General features: G+C 29.5%; 2 protein-coding genes, 1 long non-coding RNA gene and 1 pseudogene across 4 annotated transcripts in view; 1 reads left to right on the top strand and 3 right to left on the bottom strand.

Annotated features, from left to right (window-relative positions):
• Window positions 1-3,603, bottom strand: part of LOC111030740 (alpha-tocopherol transfer protein-like) — a 25,918-nt gene extending 22,315 nt beyond the window's left edge. The window contains exon 1 of one of the 2 annotated variants that reach the window (XM_022310407.1): window positions 3,492-3,603. The gene's annotated coding sequence lies outside the window, so the exon portion shown is untranslated. Of the gene's footprint in view, window positions 1-1,634; window positions 1,892-3,491 lie in introns of those variants that run through there. The other variant, XM_022310406.1, reaches the window with a different exon arrangement.
• Window positions 3,604-3,796: 193 nt separating this feature from the next.
• LOC111030742 lies at window positions 3,797-13,038 on the bottom strand (annotated as a pseudogene).
• Window positions 13,039-13,556: 518 nt separating this feature from the next.
• LOC111030743 lies at window positions 13,557-14,580 on the top strand. The gene is made up of 2 exons (XR_002604129.1): window positions 13,557-13,629; window positions 13,736-14,580. It is a non-coding gene; the product is annotated as an uncharacterized LOC111030743 (long non-coding RNA).
• A 43-nt stretch (window positions 14,581-14,623) lies between these two features.
• LOC111030738 (uncharacterized family 31 glucosidase KIAA1161-like) lies at window positions 14,624-22,552 on the bottom strand. The gene is made up of 8 exons (XM_022310401.1): window positions 22,420-22,552; window positions 21,128-21,229; window positions 20,673-20,980; window positions 19,844-20,300; window positions 17,937-18,195; window positions 16,619-17,000; window positions 16,338-16,494; window positions 14,624-15,082 (listed from the first exon to the last, which is right to left on the bottom strand). The coding sequence occupies exons 1-8, from the start codon at window positions 22,466-22,468 to the stop codon at window positions 14,796-14,798; spliced, it is 2,001 nt and encodes a 666-aa protein (XP_022166093.1). The 5' UTR covers window positions 22,469-22,552; the 3' UTR covers window positions 14,624-14,795.
• Window positions 22,553-23,319: the final 767 nt, after the last annotated feature.

Here is a 23,319-nt window from a genome sequence, read left to right as displayed (position 1 = left end):
TTCCAGAACATGCACCAGCAGTTTAACATTTTGTGATTTTTTGTAAATGATGACGTTTATAAGGTATTAGCAGAAAGAATCGGAGTTAATCATATTGAGTACCTACAAGGTCAACAACTAATCGACTTGAAGAACTCATAAAAAAAATGCACAAAATAAGATTCACCAAAAACAAAATTTTGATTTGCTCATTTCAAAAATGGATTTGATATTATTTTCTAACCTGAACTTGGCCCACTTAAATATAAAAAAAATGTATAACTTCTACAAAAAGAATTTGCTAATTTGAGGAATAAATTTGCATATTATTTGCTAAATATCGGTATAGGTTTGGATGGGGATCAAGCAAGTCGGTGGGTCAAGTTCATGGACGTACAAATGTTTGTTTAAAATACCTTAACATTTTTTTCATTCAACTATCTTCTGATACACAAAAATCGGTCATCTAATAAGATGCTCCTAAAAAAAATTTTCTGATAAATGCCTACAAAATTGAAAGCAAACAATTCATTATTTTAATTTTAATTTTAACGTACAGAAATCAAAATAAGTGTTATTAATGTGATTTATTAATAAAATCGTAATTAATTCATTACTTTTCTTACAATAGCAAAAATGTGTATTCTTTAATATTGATCAACCCCACACTTAATATTTTTATGCATTTTAATTCGTAATTGTTAACATCAATAATTTATAAAATAATCGAGTTTCATTAGATTCTGAGCGTAGTCAAGTTGAATAAGAGTATATAAATAGGATAAAAAATATGAACTGAATAAAAAAAATATAAAATCTAATTTTTTTTATTCATATAACATGTTTTGGAACTTGTACTTATGACTGGAGTCCAAACTCAGTTTTGGCGCATAAATCTAATAAACAATATTATCGCTTGAGTTCTATTTCAAAAAATCAAATATAATCAGTAATTATTGGCATAAACAATTGTTTGTACACAATAATTGATATCAGTTTAAACAATGTTTGCCCAAAGAAGCATTTCATAGGCTCATTTCAATGAGAAATACTACACTACACATCATATATCAGGCAACACACGTGATTATTATTTCGCAACATAAATATTATCAAAAATATAATACGTCGCAAAGGGTCTGTGAGCTTATTAGTTTATGGACAAATGTAGACCAAATTAAGTAGAAAAATTTTAGTACTGTGTGAAACCCATGTGTCGTATATTTTATGGTTCAATCGTTTCCAAACGAATGGTATAGTTTTGTGCGCTTAAGAGGTGCGCCCATGAGGTATAGACAGTGCCAATTTGTACCGGTGTAACACTTTCTGGACCGGAGAAAAAGTCGTACAGATATTTTAACCTAGATGCTTCCTAGTCGGATAAGGTTAATGTTAATTCGCGAAAATTAAATATTATTTGTCCAACATATTCGTCCAATTAAAATTAACCGAATTAATTGAATGACCGAAAATCGTACACAAATAACGTGTATCGTATAATATGTGAACCAAATAACGTATTCCTCAACAATAAAACACCATTGTGAATATTAAAGTGCAATATAAAATATTATATTCTGTTCGGCATAACATGTGTAATTTATAATTTATATTGAACTGTACTCGACAAAATGTGTTAGCATGAGCACACCTACCTTTTACGTATAAAATGTGATGTCACAGTATTAACCCTACTGTTGTGCTTGAGGGTGGTAAATTTGTCGGTTTCTTCCGGTGAATCGGAGTTTGGCACCACGATAATTAGGCCGACACCCGCGACAGCACGATTATAATGCAATGTTAAAAATGTTTACGTTTTATCGAACAGATTCGTGTGCATCTTTTGTAACAATTTTTATATTTTCACGGAATACTTAAGAGGCTCGAGCTCGAATGCTGCAAGCCAATACGTGTACCCAGTGTACGTATCGTTTACAATATATACGAATAACCTGTACCGATTTCCCCCCACTCGTTAATACTGCTTACACCCGTCGCATTAGCTAACTAATATTTGTTTTATGATCAAAAAAACACACACAAATATTATACGTTTAAAACCCATTTAAAGGTGCCCGTAATTTTTAAACGGTTACAAAATACTATGATGCCATTATTACCATTTCCATATGTATCGGTACTCTACGACTGTGGAAACGAAAAACTTAATATTGTATTCAATGGACATATTATAGTGAATAGAATGACCTCGAAGTTCGTGATATTATTATTTTTAATAATAAACAAACGTATACATACATTTATTAAGACAGGTGGATAACATTTCATTTGAATAAGCGTACTGAGGTTTTAGCGGAATATCTTTAAACCAACAACTTATTTCGACTCAGGTAATAATTAAATTTAGTGATGTAAAAATAAGGTAAGTATTTTTTTGTTGTTGATGTATTATTCCATTGTATAGGTACCTTGTATTAAACTTGCTATAATTCTGTGTGCACTAAACTATAGCATAATTAAGTTTTGTATAATAATGAACACATACCACGTTTTATGAGGCATAGAATTCAAATTACTAAAGGTATGATAATTTGAAATTACATACAAAACTTAGAATTTTCAATCATATCTAGTTTGAAAATCGAATCTTCTTTAAAAAAAAAAAAATTAATCGACAATGGACAGTATTGAAATAATTAAGTATTCAATAACAATAAAAAATAGTTCTATGCAACTTCTATAATACTATATCATTGATTTGTATTATACAAATCCGCTTCACTATGTAAAATATCTGTTTCTGGTTTCTGCAGTAGGTATTTATCATTAACGATAAGGGATAAAAAATAATTTGTGTCTTATGAAAATGATAATTTAAACTCATTTACTGTGAATCGGAAATATAAGTACCTATGAAACTACTCTAAAAACTGAATAATTATTTTTAATTAAATAAAATATTAATATGGAATCAATAAAAATATGATATATTAAATAACATTTTACCTACATAAATACCGAGGTCGAAAAAATACTCGATAATGTATTTTTCCTAGTTATTCTATTAATAATGTATATAATAAGAATACTGTCAATTTACATATTATATAAAATTTTATTAGAAAAATCCACTAAATATAATATTTTGTTATTTAACAATCATGTTAGACACATACACATTTTTTTTATCGTTATTAAGGTTACATTATACAAATTTATATTCGTATAATCGTCATATTCTTTGAAAATAAAATATAAGCTTATGATTATGCATTGATTTATATGGTTATTATTTATTAAATTATGTTATAATTTAATTTAATTTATTCTGCCCGAATTCTAAGTGATAACGAGCAAGTAGTTTTAAGTTTATTAACTTATTAATTATAGTACACAAATTTAATATACCCGTGTATTATTATAGGAAAAGTAATAAATGTTAATTTATTATAATAATATTATGCAAAATCAAATGTAATCTAAACGATCCAGAAAACATAAGTTACCAGCCTATTTGAATTAAACAATTTGAATCTTTTGGTTTACTGTACCTCTAAAAGCTTCTTAAGTAAAAAGTATCTATCTTGAAATATAGAGACTCTTCTTAGTCATATTATTATTCTGACGATGCTTTGTTTTTCATCAAAGAATTCAGCTTCAACACACAAGCCAGCAAATTGTATTTCAATAATAAATAACAAAACGTTTAGTAAAACGCAAAAGTTATTATTGTAAAATTAACAAGTCAGTGGAAATTGAATTTAATTAAACTCCAGCTATTCGTTATTGGATCACTGGCTGAAGTCATGTAAAATATGCTTTTCAAAAATATTTAAGAACAGATAGAGATACGTATTTTGAAAAGTATTGAAGGAAGTACTACTTTAATACTAATTACTTTTACTCATAAACATAACAAGACTGGATGGCTGTGCAATCAACAAAACAAATATATATTACACTATTATAATATAACACTAACATTTTAAGTAGTTAACTATAAATTTAATGACTGGTATATCATAAATTTCATCTGAATAAATACGCGAGTAAACATAAAAAGATGATATAACTAGTAGGCCACATATGACAAACCGAACTGGACGGTTTTGGTTGACTCTCAGGACTAACTCTAGTGAACCACGGAAGGACTTCAAGGCTGGCAGGGTAATCGATCAGCCAAGTTCTTCCTGATAAGAGTGAGTTTCCGGGATGGTTCTCGTCCCTCCACAAACCAGCAGGTAAGTAAATATTACGGGTAGTTGCACCTTGGACCAGAACTTTAGCTACCAGGATATTTTCACCCAACAGAAATTCTATAATCAAAACAAATACATACAAATAAACAATTAGTTTTGAACGAATAACTTATTTACATTAAAATCAAATGTTATTTGGTAATTTTAACTGAAATAAAACAAATTAAATCTAAATTGAAAAAAAATAAGTACAACTGTTGTAATTAACACAAGTAGCAAAGATATTATGTAAATACAGAAAATCATTAGAAAAATGATTTTTAGTGTTGTGCCAAATATTATTTAAGACCGAGCTTGTTAAAATCGTAATTTCAATATATTTATTTTTAATTTCGAAAAATCGTAATATTTTATACACTATCAGTATTAAGGTTTTACCGAATGTGACTTAAAAATATGTAACAACACTAAAAAAGTGGTTTTATTTACATATAATAAATAAATATATATTTCAGAGAATTTTGAATGTATATATTAATATATATTTTTAAAAAAATATAAGACGTCAGTAAGACGGGAAGTGCATTTTCTTACGGTCGTCGATTGCATGTGCATCTGAATCGGTAGGATCGATCCACCAGACTGGAGGATTCACTGGGCTACCATTAGCGACTGTAAGTTTCATTAAATCCACTATTGTGCCAGTGTAGTTACTGCGGAGATCCATGAAACGTCGGCACAGATCTAATGTCTGAAATACGTAGATGAGATGATGTTAGAAACAAAACGATTTTATTTATTTTCTCTATTAGTGTGTAATTTTCGAGTCGCAAACGTTATCAAAACTGCGAAATTGTCAGTCGGGTACCTGGGAGTGTATGAAAACTGCACGGCTGGCATGAAAACGTTTGCTTGCAACCACCTGATGTACATCTCTTTGGAAGGCGGTTCATTGTGGTAACCGTTTCCGCCGATCATGTCCGGCAATACGAACGGATATCCGATCATATTCAACTGTATCAGAGTCGTTATTAACGACGGCAGTCCTAGTTGTAAATCCCATCGAGAATCACGGTCATACATTCTTAAAAAGCAACCGAATTCCTAACTTCTTCTGGATGACCTGTACTCTATACCGTTGCCAAAAGCCTTAATTGTTTTCAGGTATGCGTTTACAATGTTATCCGGATAGTATGTCAAATCCCCATCGTAAAATTCCGGAAGTTGCGGGGTCCTATACAATGCAATAGATAATTACAAAATTCAGTATTGACTTTTTTTATGTGCAACATGATAGGATCTCCGGTATTCAAGTGTAAAATAATAGTGTTATTATTAACACCGTATACCTACTTAAGTGTGTTTTAAATATTTTTAAGTCTTTGTAATTTATTTAAATTTTATAATACTTTGTTATCGGAATATAAGTATATCCTTTTTTTTACCTAAACATTTAAACGTTTAATAAGTTTAATTATTTAAATGGAGATTAACCCGGTCTCATCAAAAGTATACCTTTTTCTTTTCAGCAGTCTCACTGTCCCATCAAATCAAAAATTCTTTTATTCCCTTTTCCACCCTCAAATTTTGTAACATTCAACAGATACTTAATTTTACCTGATAAAAAAATGTTAATTTCATAGGTACAATTTTTTTAAAAGAAAAACATACAAGCTCTACCCAGCGTAAAATCCACAGATTACAAATGTTTTTAGAATATCTACACATTAACTGATTTTCTTACATTTTTTTTTAACTAGCTAGTTATAATTTTTGATTATTTCATATTTTTAATTTTTAAATTTAAACTTTTATAACTAAGGATTGAACATTTAAAACAAGGTTACGTAAGTAGTGTGAATTCTATAGCCAAAAAATCTAAATCTAAACATAAACATAGGGTGTTATAGTTATTTTAAGTTCAAGTTTAGACGAAATAACATATTATTAAATAAAGAAGATTAATGATTTAAGTTAGTTTGTTGAAATTTAAAAATATTATTCGTGGGCACCCACTTGAAACTTTTAGAGTATATTATCATATTTTATACCACAATGACTTTTAAGATATAATATTTTTGCCAAAAATTAATTTAACCTACTGTAGTACACTATAGTATTAATAATGCTTAGTAATAAAATAAATAACTTTAATCACAATAACATCATCAAATATAGCGAATTACTCTCGGAATCGTTTTTCGTGAACATAGATTTCAAAACATTGAACTAAAATTTAGCACCATCCATGACAGTGACCCACTTGTGACCTATTGCGGTACAGCGGAGAGACATCCATTTACCCTCTTTTTTTAAAAATAAAATTTTGTAACTCTGTGCGTCTGTGTAAAATATTAGATTATACGTACCAACTGGCTTCTCCAGCATCAAACTTGAATGTATCGATACCAGATTTTGCGAGTAAATCACGAAGAGCATTAGACCACCAAGTTGCTGCTTCGGGATTTGTAAAGTCTATGTAAGAGCCATTGCCATTCCACCACGTAGAATTCACTGTGCCCGATGTACTATTTACAAAGTATCCCTTATTTTTCGCCATCTCGTGAATAGGGCATTCCAAATTTATGAATGGATGTGTCCACAATGAAGTCTTGAAACCATATGACTCTATAATGATAGTAAAATAAAAACATGAGACTCGCTTTTTTGCCCATTATTAGTAATTAAAAAAATATTCATGGAGTGTGTGTAATTCACAGCAGAAAATTATTTTAATGGTATGAAACTCAGTGAAATAATAAACTTCAGTGAAGTCAACATTAACAGTATTAAGTTATGAGCTAGTTACCACCTGGATCAGACCAAGTGATTGTAGAACTTAAAATTATTATTATTTTTAGAACTCATCCTAAAGTGCATTTTTGTTGAGTGATACTTGTAATAGATATACCGACAGTGAAACTTGTAAATAACGGACAGTCGCGGGATCATTGATAGTGCCCGTTACAGACAGGCAATCTATAATAACTACATTTTTTCCATGACATTATCATATTGTCAGTTCCAGAAAAGTGTCCTTTAAGACAGGTTTCATAATATAGCAGAGGTATTCAAACTTTTTCATCCTGTGGCTGTTTTGTGTGTTTACAATATTTTGACGGCTGGCAAATTATTGTAAAAATATTGAAACAATACGGATACAATTTGGCAAATATAGGTGATAACAACAGTGACTTTAGTGCAAGAAATAAAGCTTCAAATGGTCGCGTAATGAGTTTCGTCATAGTTTCCATAATCGCATTAAGTGGCCTCGTATAACGACTATTAAGGGGCGACTCGTAGGCAATTTCTATTCTCGTCATAGCCTCCCGGGATCTATGTGTTAGTTTTAAATGATTATAATTAGTAAATTCAATGCAAGTATCACTTTCGTAAGTACAGGCACATGTCAATAACTCGATATGTAATATAATAAAATTCATTGTACACATTTTATATATTATATTTTACTATTTTGACAAAAATAAAGTTACTTAACGTTGTATGATTTTGATCCTGGAAAATATTTATAAATATAATATTATTTATATTAGCATAAAAATGTCTGTAAATCGAAACACTCTCCGTTTTTAATTTTAATTTTAATGATGATTTGAAAAAGTTCACATTTTAAAGTTTTTAATTACAGTTCACAATTATTTAAGATTTAATTTTTACCAAGTACGTTCTATACACGATTTTCTGTCCAGTTTAGATTTTTTTTTCAGAATAAAAATTGGACAACCTAAATTAACTTTCATTGTATTAATACTAATTGTTTGAGCTAAGATTGAAGGCATTAGCGAGGCCCCTAAATTATTGTAAACGATATTTATATTAACTATACTCGATACAGGTACTTACTCTACATACGAAAAAGCTAACCAGTAAAAATTTGTGAATGCATTAAAGTCCTTGCTCTATACATGACCTACAATATTTTTTGTTTCCGGTGCTCCCTTCGCCAATTCTCGGCCAGTGGTAGCCGTGGCGCACAGTTTGAATACCCCTGCTGTATATACATATTAAATTATTTTAACTTCACTTTTGTTTATAATATATTATTTTACTGAACGATTATAAGTTGGTCTCAAGTTAAACTAAATACTTTAGTCAACAAGTAAAAAAAATTTTAATTTTTGATTACCTAGTTAATGACCTACTTCCTCGTATTTTATATTATACTCGGAGGAAATAATGTATTGGTCTTGTTTTAAAAGTATCAGCTGTGTTAGGAAATCTATCCACATAATGCTATATGAATAATATTATAATACATTTTTATACTCACTAAGTGTATTTACTGTCCTTTTAATATCCTCAAATCGTGTGGTATTGAACTCTGCACTTCCGTAGCAAGTTTCCCACTTGTCGTCGATCTCGAACGTGCCTCTGTCGAATCTGTTTTCGACTATTTCCTGAGCGTAATTCAAAATGGCAGATGTATTGACGTCAGCCTTATGCCTTGCCCAAGTCGACCAAATCGGGTGCTTCACTACGTAAGGATCGGGTATGGAGGTGGGCGAACCGAGGAAATCTTTAATGGCGTTTTCGTGAGCTTTTCGGGGATCACTAAATTTGCAAACCCGGAATTGCATGAAATTTCTAACTTTTCTGTAAGGAGACACAACTTTAGCGGCAAAACACATTTTTCCCGGTCTGGGGCCATTGATGTCTACAAATAAGGCGACCGAATCGTTGATGTGTATGTAAAACCCGTCAGAATTGAAGAAATATGACTCTACGATCTGAAAGAAAAGTATAGTTTTAATAGTGATATTAATTTCTTGAATATTATTATTTGTTTTAAAACTAAATATGTTATCACTGAAGACGTGATTAATTTGATGTTTAAGTTGAATACCCAGTTTCATTATTTGATTTGAAGAGAGATACTTACAGAGTACCAAATTCATAAATAAAATTCTCACAAACATCACGAAAATTAAAATCAAATATTTCCTAATAATGAAATGTCTGAACTCAGACAAAACTTTTTTTGAATTTGCTTTGTTTTCTATTGAAAAAATGATAATGCTATCTATGATAAAATACAATAGATAGATTAAACAATAAGAATACAGATGTAATTTTAATATTTTAATCAGTTTTAGCCTTTTGACTCACGCATATTTTTTTCTAATAAACTAAACAAAAAAAATACATAATTTACTTTTTGATATCAAATAATTACTATTTGATATAGAACAACGATGAAACAAAAAACAAAATGTACAGTTTCACAAACGCTTTCAATTGGCGATGGCTCCAATAGAATGACACGTTGAAAAACCGCACAAAAAAAATAACAAAAAATCTGTTTCGGTAATCGGTATAAAATCACTTTGCCTTAAAGGATAATAATTACTCACTGATTGGTGGTCTATCACATCCGTGTTCCACATGTCTTTTGTTACATAAGATCTGTCGGTCCAATTAAGTTTATTCAGAGGCCATTCCTGTAAACCCGTTTCTGTTCCACCAAACCAAGAACTGACACCCATATCGACACAAAATTGTAAGACATCATTCATCGATTCACCGATTTGTTCGAAATTCTTACATTCCTGTTTTTCTGATTCTGAAAAGTAACGTATGTAGTCTGCATTGCTTCTTATTTTTGGATTGCAAACACTTGGGTCTCTATCAATGCAATCTTCATAAAAGCTTAACTTCAGACTCTTTGATGTTGTCGTTTCTGAAATAAATAATAATTTAACATTTACATACGAAACTAGTTTTAAAAGATCAAAAAAACGTCAACAAATCGAGGGACAAAAATTGAACTTTTAACTCATATAAATCCAAATCATGACAATGTATTTTATTATTATTCATTTTTTTAAATAATGAACAAACTATAAAGAACCTTTTATTTAACTGTCAATCCTTATAAGTTAGTATTTAAAAACAAAATTGTTGAAAAAAAACTGAAATAAGTAGACGATTTTTATAATATTAATAGAAAAAAAATTAACTAACTTTAAATGTACGAACTACAACAAAATTGATGTTTTCAAAAACTGGTTTCGAGTTTCATGTCTTACCATAAGTTTGTTTTCCAGTTATTGTTGAAAGAAGTGAGCATTTTATTATATTTTTTAATTTCCTTTACTAAAGAACCAACTTGATCCGACCTTCCACAAAAAAAAAATTCTACTCTCAAAGTAAAAGATTGAGTTTCTTGTACTGCTCCACAATGTTATGACAGACTCAATAAAAAACTAAGCATGCTACTTGATATTATCTACTCTTCACGAAAAACAATGAATCATTGATAATAATCAGGGCTCGGGACTTTATCTGCTTAAAATCTTAAAAATATGCCCATACATATGAACCAAATGTCAAAATATGAGCTTAAATATGCATTTATTTTTAATTAAAAAATACGTTAAAAAACATATCTTGTACATATTACTAAAAATGTATATTTTATACATACTTATAGATACTAAAAAAAAATTGGATTTTTTAACACTCAGCATCTTCTTTACCTAGCAATTAAAATTTCTACATTTCTATGTAATAAAAAGTAATCATTTTATAATTATATTTTAGTTGTATTAGTTTGTGTAATCATTTGCTGGGTTCTTGTATTGAACATTTCCCTCCGCTTAATAATTTTCATATGTTTTACTATTTGTATATGTTGTATTATTCGTTCATATTGTTAAGGCTTTAATAATTTTGATCGCTAATATGAATTGTCATATTTTATATCGTGTGATTACGTTATATGTTGCAACGATAATCTTATCTGTCACCGGCCGTCAGTCGCGATACTTGTGTCATAACGTACGCGTCGCTAATGCAAGCGACTCAAACTTACAATAAAGGTAAGACATTAACTAGCTAAAAGTGCGTATATTGTTTCTCATATCATTTTAAATACAGTCCACACCTAACCGAAACACATATTCTACTTTAATTTCACATATTTTGCAAAATAGAATTCTTCCGTCTGCGGAAAATAAATTATTCCCAGATTCTAAAATGAAACTTCTCAACCGACCAATTTGAGTTTTTTTTTTCTTTTGGCATATTATAACACAAATACGAGCACTAATAAATACAAAAAATAACTAATACAAATACGATCACAACAACGATTGACGATACATCCAAACGATAACGATCGTAGTCCGTCGATCACTATGTACTGGCAAACAAAATAATACTGTAAAAGACAGATTAAATAAAAATTATATTTTCCTCGGAGCTAAAAATAAAATGGGTCCCCCGTAACGCTATTGTTTATCGCCTTATCTGTATTATTGCCGACAAAATCATGTAGATAAAATGAATTTACTAAAAAAATTGATGTAAGGGTAAATAATCAAAAATTATTTTAAAATATGCAATAAAAATCAATAAATCTTAAAAATATGCATTTGTAGAAAAAAATTCCAAAATATGCAATCATATGCACAATAAGCTTTTAAACTTTAACTCCAAACACCACAATACATATTTGCACCGGACCAGATTTATTCTATTTGCTTCCTGAACAAATATGCAAATGGATAAAGTCCCGAGCCCTGATAATAATATTATGTTCTTTATTGAATCTGTTTTTTTTTCGCCTACGGTAACGTTATAATATTTTTCATCGGTTGCTGCAATAAACCTAGGTACTGTTACTTGAAATTGGTCTAGTAACGTAATTAATAATTAACAATTAATTACTACTTATATTATGCATTGGTTGCTAGTCACAACCTAGGTAGAGTAACTCAAAATTATATTTTTTGAATGTTAAAACGTAAAATCCCTCATGACTACGAACAATATAAATTGTATCTAATCCAAAAATATATCCACACGATGAGAAGCACCATAGTTATATAGTTACCAATACAAAGCTCAGAATAAAAATATTGTAAATATTAAGTATTTGTAAGTAAACTTCATATTACTTACATAATCCACTTGTAATTGTTTCTCGTCTTCTGAAAATAAAACGAAGTTGTCTGCAGCCAATGACACCGGTGATAACGTCAATAAAATGACACAAAATCCTAAACATGGAATACAACTTAATTTACTATGTAATAATATACTTTTAAAATACATTTTATTACAACGTTATAATATAGGTGATAGACTAAAATTCAAATTTGGAATTTTGAACTCATGTCTTTTTACTCTAATATATTACAAAAATTAAATGGGTTAAGTGCAATAAGAATTATTTGAGGTATTCAGAAAACAAATTTATTTCAAAAATTAATATGAACTCCAAATTGATATAAACATGAGCCAAATTAAAACATAATATGCAAATAAATACGTATAAATATTTAACTCAACGTAAAAAAAAAAATATTTATTTATATATGAAATGCAATTTTTGGCTAATAACCACGCAGTCGCGATGTCTTAAATACTATTATCAATGGTTATATTTTGTTATTTTGAAAAGAAAAAAAAAATGATTTTTTGTTTTTAGTTTTTAGTTTATTATTTATGCCAAAATAATTATGACATAAGGTTTGTTGTAAAAAAAAATCGCAAAGTAAGTTTTTTATGCAATATATTTATTCCTGAGGCTGTATAACTAAATCATAGGTAACATGATTAAATTATATTTTTTTAAATGTCTAACAATAATTTATTTATGATGGGGGTCTGAGTGAAAAATTGATAGTAATTTAATATAATTTCGAATATGCTTCACTTCAATATAAAATCAATTAGTTATTATACATTCATAAATATTAATTTTGTAAAATGGATATTTACCTAAGATTTTAGCCATTTCTCTGCTCAATGTGCAACGATGCATACGTTCATGGATAGAGTCGTTGGATCAATGTTATTGGATATTAGAGTATAATATTATAATTTGAACATGAGACCGATCAGATAATGATATTGAGCGTCATACACTCATCAATTTAAGGTTATGTATACATTAATTTATCTTTATTTATATAACCAGTAGCCCACCTATTTATTGAGCACCATCAACGAATAACGATTAATGGAAGTTTTTTTTACTAACAGTCGATTTCGATCGAACATCATCAGTTCAGTAAAATGTATTCTTGTGTGTAACTATGTTTTATGAATTTAAGCTTTGAGACATTTTTAATGCGAAATGTATTATCAACTGAATAATAAATTGAAATTGAATTAAAATTTAAAGTTACAATTGTATTTGCTTATTACACATGCAACACGGACATCAGTCAGGCAATAGCTACTTTATAATATTATTAATCAATACCCTCTTCATATTTGACAATATTAAAAAATATTCACTAATATAAATTATAGTAAGTTTTAGGAAGTGTGCCAAGTGCATCTCGTTAATGATTGTAAATAGATAAGGACTATTTTTTTTTAATGGTTACGAATGTCATAAAATACATAATGTTTTAATCTTGTTCCGGTTAGGTTAGTGATAAATAACTGTTTTTTTTTTTTTTTTAAAGCAATCAACTTCTTAGAATAATCCACTGCTGCCATTTCTGATGTCGAAAAGGTACTCGTTATAATATCAATATAATATTATAATAATATGTATAATTATACACAAATTATGTTGTCACGACACCATATTTTTTATAACTCCGATTTTGGGATATTAGGATGAAATAAAGGATACATTTCTCATGAATGAATTGTGGATCCTAGAAAGTTTGTAATAATAGGACGAGAAAAATAATGTAGGAGTATATTATAAACCTGCGACTCTGGACATCGGTTGTATTCGGGTCACCACGCTATGTTCATTACGGTATCGATTTACTGAGTTCTGCACTGTGGTCAGTCTTCTCAAACGTAAGCTCCCCGGCAACTTTTTTGAGTTTAGTGGCCTTCAACTTTGTGTTTGGTTAGGTTAACAAACTTTTGGCCGACCTAACCTTTGTGGTGTTCCTTAACTTATCAGTTAAACTGTTTCAGCAGTCACCTGACGGGCATCCTGGGCATATCTGTTGTTAATTATGATTTATTATTTATTTTTATTATTTATTTCAAGGATTTTTTCAGATACTTTGTGTGTGCTCCGTAGTCATCATCCATCACTGAACCAAAGAGGCCCAATGCCAAGGACTTCCTACCCCTCAGAGTAAACTTGAATTTCCCTTATTCCACCTTTAAAATTGTTCTGTATTATTTTTAGGAGTATTCTATTAAGACTTTTTTCATAATTAATTATGCTCATTGTGGTTTGTAGATAATTATAAAGGTAGAATAAACTATAATGGTCATGAGAGAAGACGTTTATATTATGCGCAGTCGAATGTAATATAAACGATCCAGAAAACTTAAATTTATAAATTACAAGTCCATTTATTAAAATATAATCAATCAAACTATTTTAACATTTTAGTTAACTCTCATTCAATAAGCTTCTTAAGTAGCATCCAACCTAAGAACTTCTTAGACATTTCATTCTGGCTACCCTTATTTTTTCATTAAAACACACAAGTCCGTACGTTTGTTCAAATAATTATAAATTATAAAACTCTTAGTGAAATATCATAAGTAATAATTATAATTAATATCACGTCAGTTGAATAAATTAAATCGAATTCCAACTACATTATTAGATCACTGGCTGTACAATCAAATATATCAAAATTATAATATTATATTACACTAAGTTATTTAGGTATCTATAAATTCAACAACATATCATGAATTTTATCGGAATAAATACGCAATTAAACCTAAGGCGAAAATATAAGTTGCAGACGACATATGGCAAACCGAACTGGATGGTTCTGGTTGATTCTCGGTACTAACTCTAGTAAACCACGGAAGGACTTCGAGGCTGGCAGGGTAATCGATCAGCCATATTCTTCCGGACAATAGTGGACTTTGGGGATGGTTCTCGTCCCTCCACATACCCTTGGGTAAGTAAATATTACGGGTAGTTGCACCTTCGACGAGCACTGGAGCCACCAGGATATTTTCACCCAACAGAAATTCTATAATCAAAACAAACACATACAAATAAACAATTAATTTTGAACAAATCACTATTTTGCAGAAAAATAAAATATTGATTTGTGGCTCGGTGAGGCGCGGTCGTGCGCTCGATATTTAGTCAAAGCTCTCAGCTTACGTACCGGCCGTCGTTGCTGGTCCTCGGATGGGTGACCACCCGGGTTTTTAGAAACACATACTTGCCACACATACAAATACTTGTTTCAAATTAACCGTTTCCCCCTACAAACAGCTAATGGCCATAGTTTTCGCTCTTTAGATCAATTAAAAAAAATATTGAAAAAATATTGAATGATATTTTTAATTAAAACAAAACAAATAGAATCGGAATTTAAAAATATAATTTTTAATTAAAGCTAACAAAACTACAAAAGAGTATATAGATACTACATGCATCACGTGATAATGGCACGTATATTAAAATATGAGCTCAAAATCAATGTTCATAATTATTGCACGAGAAAAACGATTTAGTGGAGTTTAATAAATTAAAACTTAAAACCACGTTTGTTCATATTTTTCCATGGACCCTAATAGATTTTTCCTGGCAGTTCTTTGCTAACCTAAAGAGGACTTGATATTGATATTATATTTTTATAAAGAGTATATTATTGCATACGATTTAAAAATTCTAACAATTAGTTTTAGAATTAAATGTAAATAAAATCAACAATATAACACAGATGTTATTCTTACCATTATATTTTATAATTATAGGTGGATGTAATATGTAATATTAAACTAACAAAATAAAATTGGTTCTGTTGAACATAAATTTACTTTGATGCGAGTTTGTAAGACGGAGACAACATAATGTGTTAAGCGGGACATAAGGTCGTCTTATGGTCTATTGTTTCTATCGATAACGATGTATTTTGTTTAAGTAGAATTTAAAAAACGATTGAAAATGTTTCCCCAATAGAAAAAAAAATTAATTTACAAGACATTTCTGGCTGTAATCGATGTAAAAAGTTAAATTCAAATATTTAATATTAATAAATTGTTCAATTATGTGATTCTTATGAACATAAATTAGAAAACATAGTGAACATTAATATAATGTAACGATAATGTACCTAAATTACCAATAACGATCGATAAGTCAAGTTTCCCGCCGTCTTTATAAGCGATACTATTCGTAATTATTTCTGATACGTTGATAATAATTTCGAATTTATATTATTAATTATTACGATAACATACAATAATCAACAGTAATCAAGTGAATTTCCTTACGGTTATCGATTGCATGTGCATCTGTGCTTGTGGGATCGATCCACCAGACCGGAGGATTCACTGGGGTTCCGTGTGCAACAGTTTGTTTCATTAAATCCACAATTGTGTCGGTATAGTTGTTGCGGAGTGCCATGAAATGTCTGCACAATTCCAATGTCTAGAACGTTATACATTATGAGTGACCGGTGTTAGCTGATACACAACGGTTTATAGTGTTTTATTTATTATTGGTGCGTGATATTCAAGTAAACACGTCAAAATACAGTCGTGGTCACGGGTACCTGTGAGTCGAAGTCCCAAGGAGTGTACGAAAACTGTATGACTGGCATGAACACAGCGGCTTGCATCCACCGGATGTACATCTCTTTGGAAGGCGGCAAGTTGTTATAACCGTTTCCACCGATCATGTCCGGTAACACAAACGGATACCCAACCATGTTCAGATGTATCAGAGATGTGACTAGTGTTGGTAATCCCAATTCGTAAGTCCACCGGGACTCGCGGTCAATCATTCTCAACAAACAACCAAATGATTGACTCCTTCTGGACGCCCTGTACTCAATGCCGGCGCCAAAAGATTTGATGGTTGAGAGGTATGCATTTACAATGTTATCGGGGTAGTATGTCAAATCGTCATCGTAAAATACCGGAAGTACAGGGCCCCTGTGAAAAGAGAAAACAATAATACTCTTTATTTGGTGTAATATTGCATGTAGCTATAACAATCAATGTTTCGTTGTATACGACGTTAAATTGGAAATGTTGAACATTTTAACTATGTATTCACCATTACACTGAATTGTATATATATATATATATATATATAAGTTATATATTTTTATAAAACCAGAATATTAAATAAATTTGAAAGAAACACTCATCAAACAGAAACTACCGGGCACCCTTATAAAATAGTTTCACCCACTCCCGAGTCATCCAGAAAACTAATGACTTTTATCGACGAAGCTAAGTTTGTTTATCTAACTCAATATACTAACAAAGAAAACAATGTACAAATATTAATATTAATTTAATTGAATGTAATGTAAATATAACGTATTTCTTATGTAAATTATGTAACTCCATATAGACCACGCTTAACCACGTACAATTGGTGACTTAAGAATAATTAAAAAGCAAAAAACATTTTTGTAGATGTTTTTTCCCCGTTTAAAGAAACATGTAAATATTTCAACGTGAATTTTATGTAGACATTATTGTACATTTTCTGTTAGTTTTATGTTTTAAATAAATTATAATATAATACGAGTGTATCTAAACAAAGGCATCATTTCGCAGCTAATTTAATGCTTGAATATCATAAGAATTTATTTAAGTCTCGATGAAGTCTCTGAAATGTCCAATACCTGATTCCATCGTCATACGTACTTATATGATTATTTTGTACACATATTTAAATTTTGAAAATATTAACGATTATTATTTTAGGCTATTTATACCATGAACCTATTCTAACCACATTACTACAACAGGCTTTTCAGTTAATAAAATATAAATACTATGGAATATAAATTAATAAATTATTTTCACTTGAAGTTTTCACTCTTTTGTACTTCAAATTGTACGATTAATACGTACCAACTGGCTTCTCCTGCATCAAACTTAAGTGTATCAATGCCAGATGTTGCGAGTAAACTGCGTAGACCATTTGACCACCATGCCGCTGCTTCGGGATTTGTGAAGTCTATATAAGAGGCATTTCCATTCCACCAAGTAGAGTTCACTGTGCCTGTTGTACTATTTACAAAGTACCCCATATTCTTAGCCACCTCGTGAATAGGACATTCGTTATTAATGAATGGATGTGTCCACAAGGACGTCTTGAAACCATATGATCCTATTATTACAATAAATTTTAATATTAAAATTTAACAAAAAAAATGATAAAATAACATCCATCAGAATATTATTATTCATGAAGATCATCAGCCTATGGAAGGATAGATAATTAATAGTAAAATAAAATCTGAAGACATTAATGCACAGACTTCAGTAAAATCTTTTCACACCTAGATTAGTCTCACAAACTTTTGATATTTGAAAGTTTAACTAATAAAATATATAGAACTCATTTGTTTTGCTATAAGCGTTTTGATAGCAGAAAGTTCGTTTATATCCGATATAACGTATTACATTTTTATACATAATTTGATTTCAACATATCAACATTTTTAGAAAAACATCGTGCTTCAGACTAAACAGTAGTTCAAATAAATATTTAAATTTAAAAACCAAAAATTACCGGTAGGTACACTTAAATAAGGACGATATAATATATAGCACTCCCCAATTGCATGCATAGTGAAATTTCTAAAATGATTATGTAACTTCTATTGCAAATGATCAGTAAGCAGTATGTTTAAAACAGTCTACGAGTATCATTAGTACCTAATCGTTTGAAAATTCAATAATATAATATTTGTTTCGACTAATCCCCAAGGTTTACACTAATATTACCAAAAGTCGGTTAATCTTTTATAGATAAGCTTTCCATAATTGTCCAAGTGTAGAAATTAAAATCTACTATAGCGGCCATTATTAAGTATTATTTCGTATAATATACTGATTTATGAGTTTTACAATTACCAAACAAACGATTAATAACATTCTAGATTAGTCATACACAATAAATCAAACAATTGAGCACCGAAGAAAAATGTGACAGTATTGTATTTACGTTCTCATCATAATACACACACCTAATCAAAATTATAATATTTTATTAGACTCAAAATAAAATCGATTCCCATACGCTTAAAATCATTGTACTCAGAATATTTTTATAATACCCACCTACTTCCTACTTCCTGGTGCCTAATATATTTACAATTATTTACTGCAAGTTACAACTACCTGGTAATATTATTATAAAACACTAGGAAGGTTTTTTATTATTAAACTTGACGATGTCATTGGTTCAAATAGGGGGGGGGGGGTCTTAGTCCCTAAAAATTTCGGTCAAGTTCTTACAGTTCAAAATCTAGTAATTAGTACTAATTTTTATATTACTTGGTACTAAGCATGTTTATTTTTTAAAAACAACCAAATTACAAAATACAATTATTGAAAAAAATTGTTGTTATGATAGTTTTTTAGGTCAACTTATGGATCAAACTAGGTTCTCAACTATATCTATGACACATATTGAGGGGGATTTATCTGATGATTTAAATACAAAAATCATTTTAAATGTATTTGCCGAAAAAGAACGGAGAATTTTGTTAAAATAAATATATTCTAAAAATGTAATACTTTGTATTTTTACATCTTTAATGATAAATGCTGAATGCCGATTGGGTGGGGGATTTTATGTAGAGAGTTTTTCTCCAACATTCGTTTTACTTATATTATAGCCTATTGGTTGGAGGCTTGAGTCCCCCCCCCCCCCCAAAAAAAAAATGAAGCCAATTCGCGCCTATGGACAGTGTCAAAAATCATAAATTTACATGACATCTATAATACTTTATCAACAATATTGTACTTACTCAATTCCTTTACTGTCTCATTAATATTGAAGAATCGACTTTCATTGAACTTTGCACTGCCGTAGCAAGTTTCCCACTTGTCGTCGATCTCGAACGTGCCTCTGTCGAATCCGTTTTTGACAATTTCTTTTGCGTAACCCAAAACGGAAGATGTGTTGACATCATACTTGTACCTAGCCCAAGTTGACCAAATCGGGTATTTCACTACGTAAGGATCGGGTATGGAAGTGGGTGAACCGAGGAAATCTTTAATGGCGTTTTCGTGGGCTTTTCGGGGATCGCTAAATTTGCAAACTCGGAATTGCATGAAATTCCTATTTTTTCTATAAGGGGCAACGACCTTAGCGGCGAAACACATTTTTCCCGGTCTGGGGCCATTGATGTCTACGAACAAGGCCACTGAATCGTTAATGTGTATGTAAAAACCGTCTGAGTTGAAGAAATATGACTCGACCACCTAAAAAAAATTATATTAATTCAAAATAAATTATAACGATAAGAAAAATGAATACGTCATATCTCCTGAGCTTTTATTTTATATGTCAAAGATTCGTCGACACTGAAAAAATGCGATTTTCGTGATGTAAATTAATAAAGCCATGTTTCTTAAATCATACGAACGACATTTTACAAATAAATCAAACTCGACGTTAAACGTCAGGTTAAAATGTTGGCTTCTTAAAACCTTAAAGCGTTAAAGTGTGTACGTAGTAGAAAAGCGTAATTCCAAATACAGCGGAAAATATTGATTACAAAACTTGAGTGACAAAAATGAATTGAATAATATTTTCAACTTCATAGCTTATAAATTATGACAATCTATACTCACTGCTTGGCTGTGTGATTCTTTTGTCACGTATTCTCTGTCTGTCCAGTTTAGTTTATTCAGAGGCCATTCCTGTAAGCCTACTTCGGCGCCACCGAACCAAGAACTGTTATCGAACTCGACGCAAAATTGCAATACATCATTCATCGACTCACTGATTTGTTCGAAATGCTTACACTCCGGTTTTTCTGATTCCGTAAAATAACGTAAGTAGTCTGCATTGTTAACTGTTTTTAGGGTGCAAACATTTGGTTCTTTATCGATGCAATCTTCATAGAAGCTTAGCTTCAGATTCTTCGATGATGTCTTTGCTGTGAATTATTATTACAAATTTAACGATAAAACATGTTTTACTCGTTTCACTAAAAATGTGCGATGTTTTAAAAAATTTCAACAATATTTTTGAAAAAGTAAATGTTCAGAATTTAAAAGCATAATAATGTAACAAACGAAATTACTTCCATATTCCGCTTCTAGTTGCTTTTCATCTTCAGAGTATAAAACGATGAAGTCTGATGCCAAAGACGCCGATGTTAACGTCAATGCAATAACACATAATGCTAGAAAAAAACACTCATGTTTAGTAAATATGACTAATGTCATATTATTTTTAAATATATCCTATTTAATGTTGTCGGTGCTGGATTTTCCACAACTGTACAAAATTATACTTTATATTTTAGTTCCTACTTCAATAACACTTGTCCACTAATCTACCGTCCGTTGAGTAAGTTAATAATCTATGTATCATATCAACAAAAATGACTCCGCACGAAAAACTCTCACGCCTCATTGATAATATGTCTAATTTTAATAGTTTTTTTTTATTTATTTGAAAGCTGAGAACTATCTTTAGATCAGATCAAAGCCTGAATTTTAATTTTAACCTGATTAATGTTTGAAAACTACATTTGAAAAATAACAAATATCATACATTATTCAAATGCATATTCTAAGTTCTATAATTATAATTTTAAAAGTCGGGTTCTGATCCAACCTGAAAAATGTTTTCTCCTTTTAAATAAAAAAACAAATTAATAAACTCCAAATATTCTACAGATTACAGGTTAAAAGAGTTTTTTTTGTAAAACATGTTTTTGTACTAAAAACGTACCCGTTTCGACGCCCCCCTCCTTAACGTATCATAGATAATTTAATATGACAATAATATTGCTTAATTTTAAATTCAGTGACAGTTATTTTAGGAAAAAAATTAATTTTATACACTAATTATAATACCGTAACATAATATATTAATATGGTTAGGTTAGCTAAGTTCTACTACAATATTATATTAATTATCTTATTATTATTTTTAATTTAATCAAAATATATATGTAAAAATACTTGTTATAAACAAAGTATAGTGTACAAAATAACAAATTTATCACCAAATAAGATTTTATGAATATTATGTTTTACTCTGTAGACTTGCTTACTTATACGTTTTATCATGTTATATTTTACTTTACATTCTTAGTATAAACATGAAAGTAAATTATTTAAATATAATTTACATAATAATATTTTATAAAATATATTTTTAGTTAAAAAAAAAATAACGATTAAAAATGTAAACACTAGCTAAAAATTTTACTTTGAAAACTATTGAATTTTTCATAATTATATTCGATCTTTGATATTTAATAAAAATAAAGAAATACATAAACAATATAAGTATAGGTAATATAAAATTACATCTTAATGAATCTAAGTTTGTAACTATTAATTTTGTACATCGCATAATTACCTAAGATGTTAGCCATTTTAATTTTTCCGTTAAAATTCTGACGATACATGCGTGATGAGAGTCGGCATATCAATGGCTATAGCTTTTTGGATATCATCGTTGTAGTATAAATATGACTCGAATCCGATAAGACCGATGAGTTTTGAGGTGAATGCTATATCGCAATGTATCATGATAATGACTAGAACAAATGAAATTGAAGTGTTTTGTTTGCATAAGTAAACTATAATCTTTATTTGGACAGTACATAATTTAATGTGTACGATTGTCAGGAAAAAACAATTTTTTTTTTTAATACATAATCGATTACAAGTCGGGTTTTTTGCAATTTTTTAATAGGTATATTGTGTTAGATAATAGCTGATCAAGATTTTAGATCTATTTTTTTATGAATTACCTGTTCCCATAATGTTCCTTTTTTTATTCTTTTATAGTAAATAGGTTGTGTTATGTTTGACGTAAAAGCATTAATCAGTTAATAGCTACTTTTTACTTATATTCAACGGTACTTCATATTAAATTTTATTTTAAGAAATGTTACACATCTTTATTGAGCAATATTACGGCATTGGCCACGATAAGGGTGGGGTTGATATTATATTAGTATATTACCTATACCCTGATGGGGTTTTGATTTTTTTACTATTATACAACTCAGAATTATTAATATTTGATTCTTTAAACAATTTAATATCAATTTTCTAAAAAATGTAATAACACTTAGGCTTTATTTAAATAAATAATCGCTCACAAAATTATTCACTCTTTTCATTTCTTACATAAAATTAAAGGTAATATTTTATTTCAAATCAATGAAAAATATCAAAACACAATATACAGGATGTCATGAAAAAACCTGTCGTAAACGTATGAAAAATATATAATTTATAAATAATTTCA

This window comes from Myzus persicae, unplaced genomic scaffold (genome assembly GCF_001856785.1).
Source record: "Myzus persicae strain clone G006 unplaced genomic scaffold, MPER_G0061.0, whole genome shotgun sequence".
Classification (NCBI taxonomy): Eukaryota; Metazoa; Arthropoda; class Insecta; order Hemiptera; family Aphididae; genus Myzus; species Myzus persicae.
This window is presented reverse-complemented; position numbering and strand designations above follow the sequence as displayed.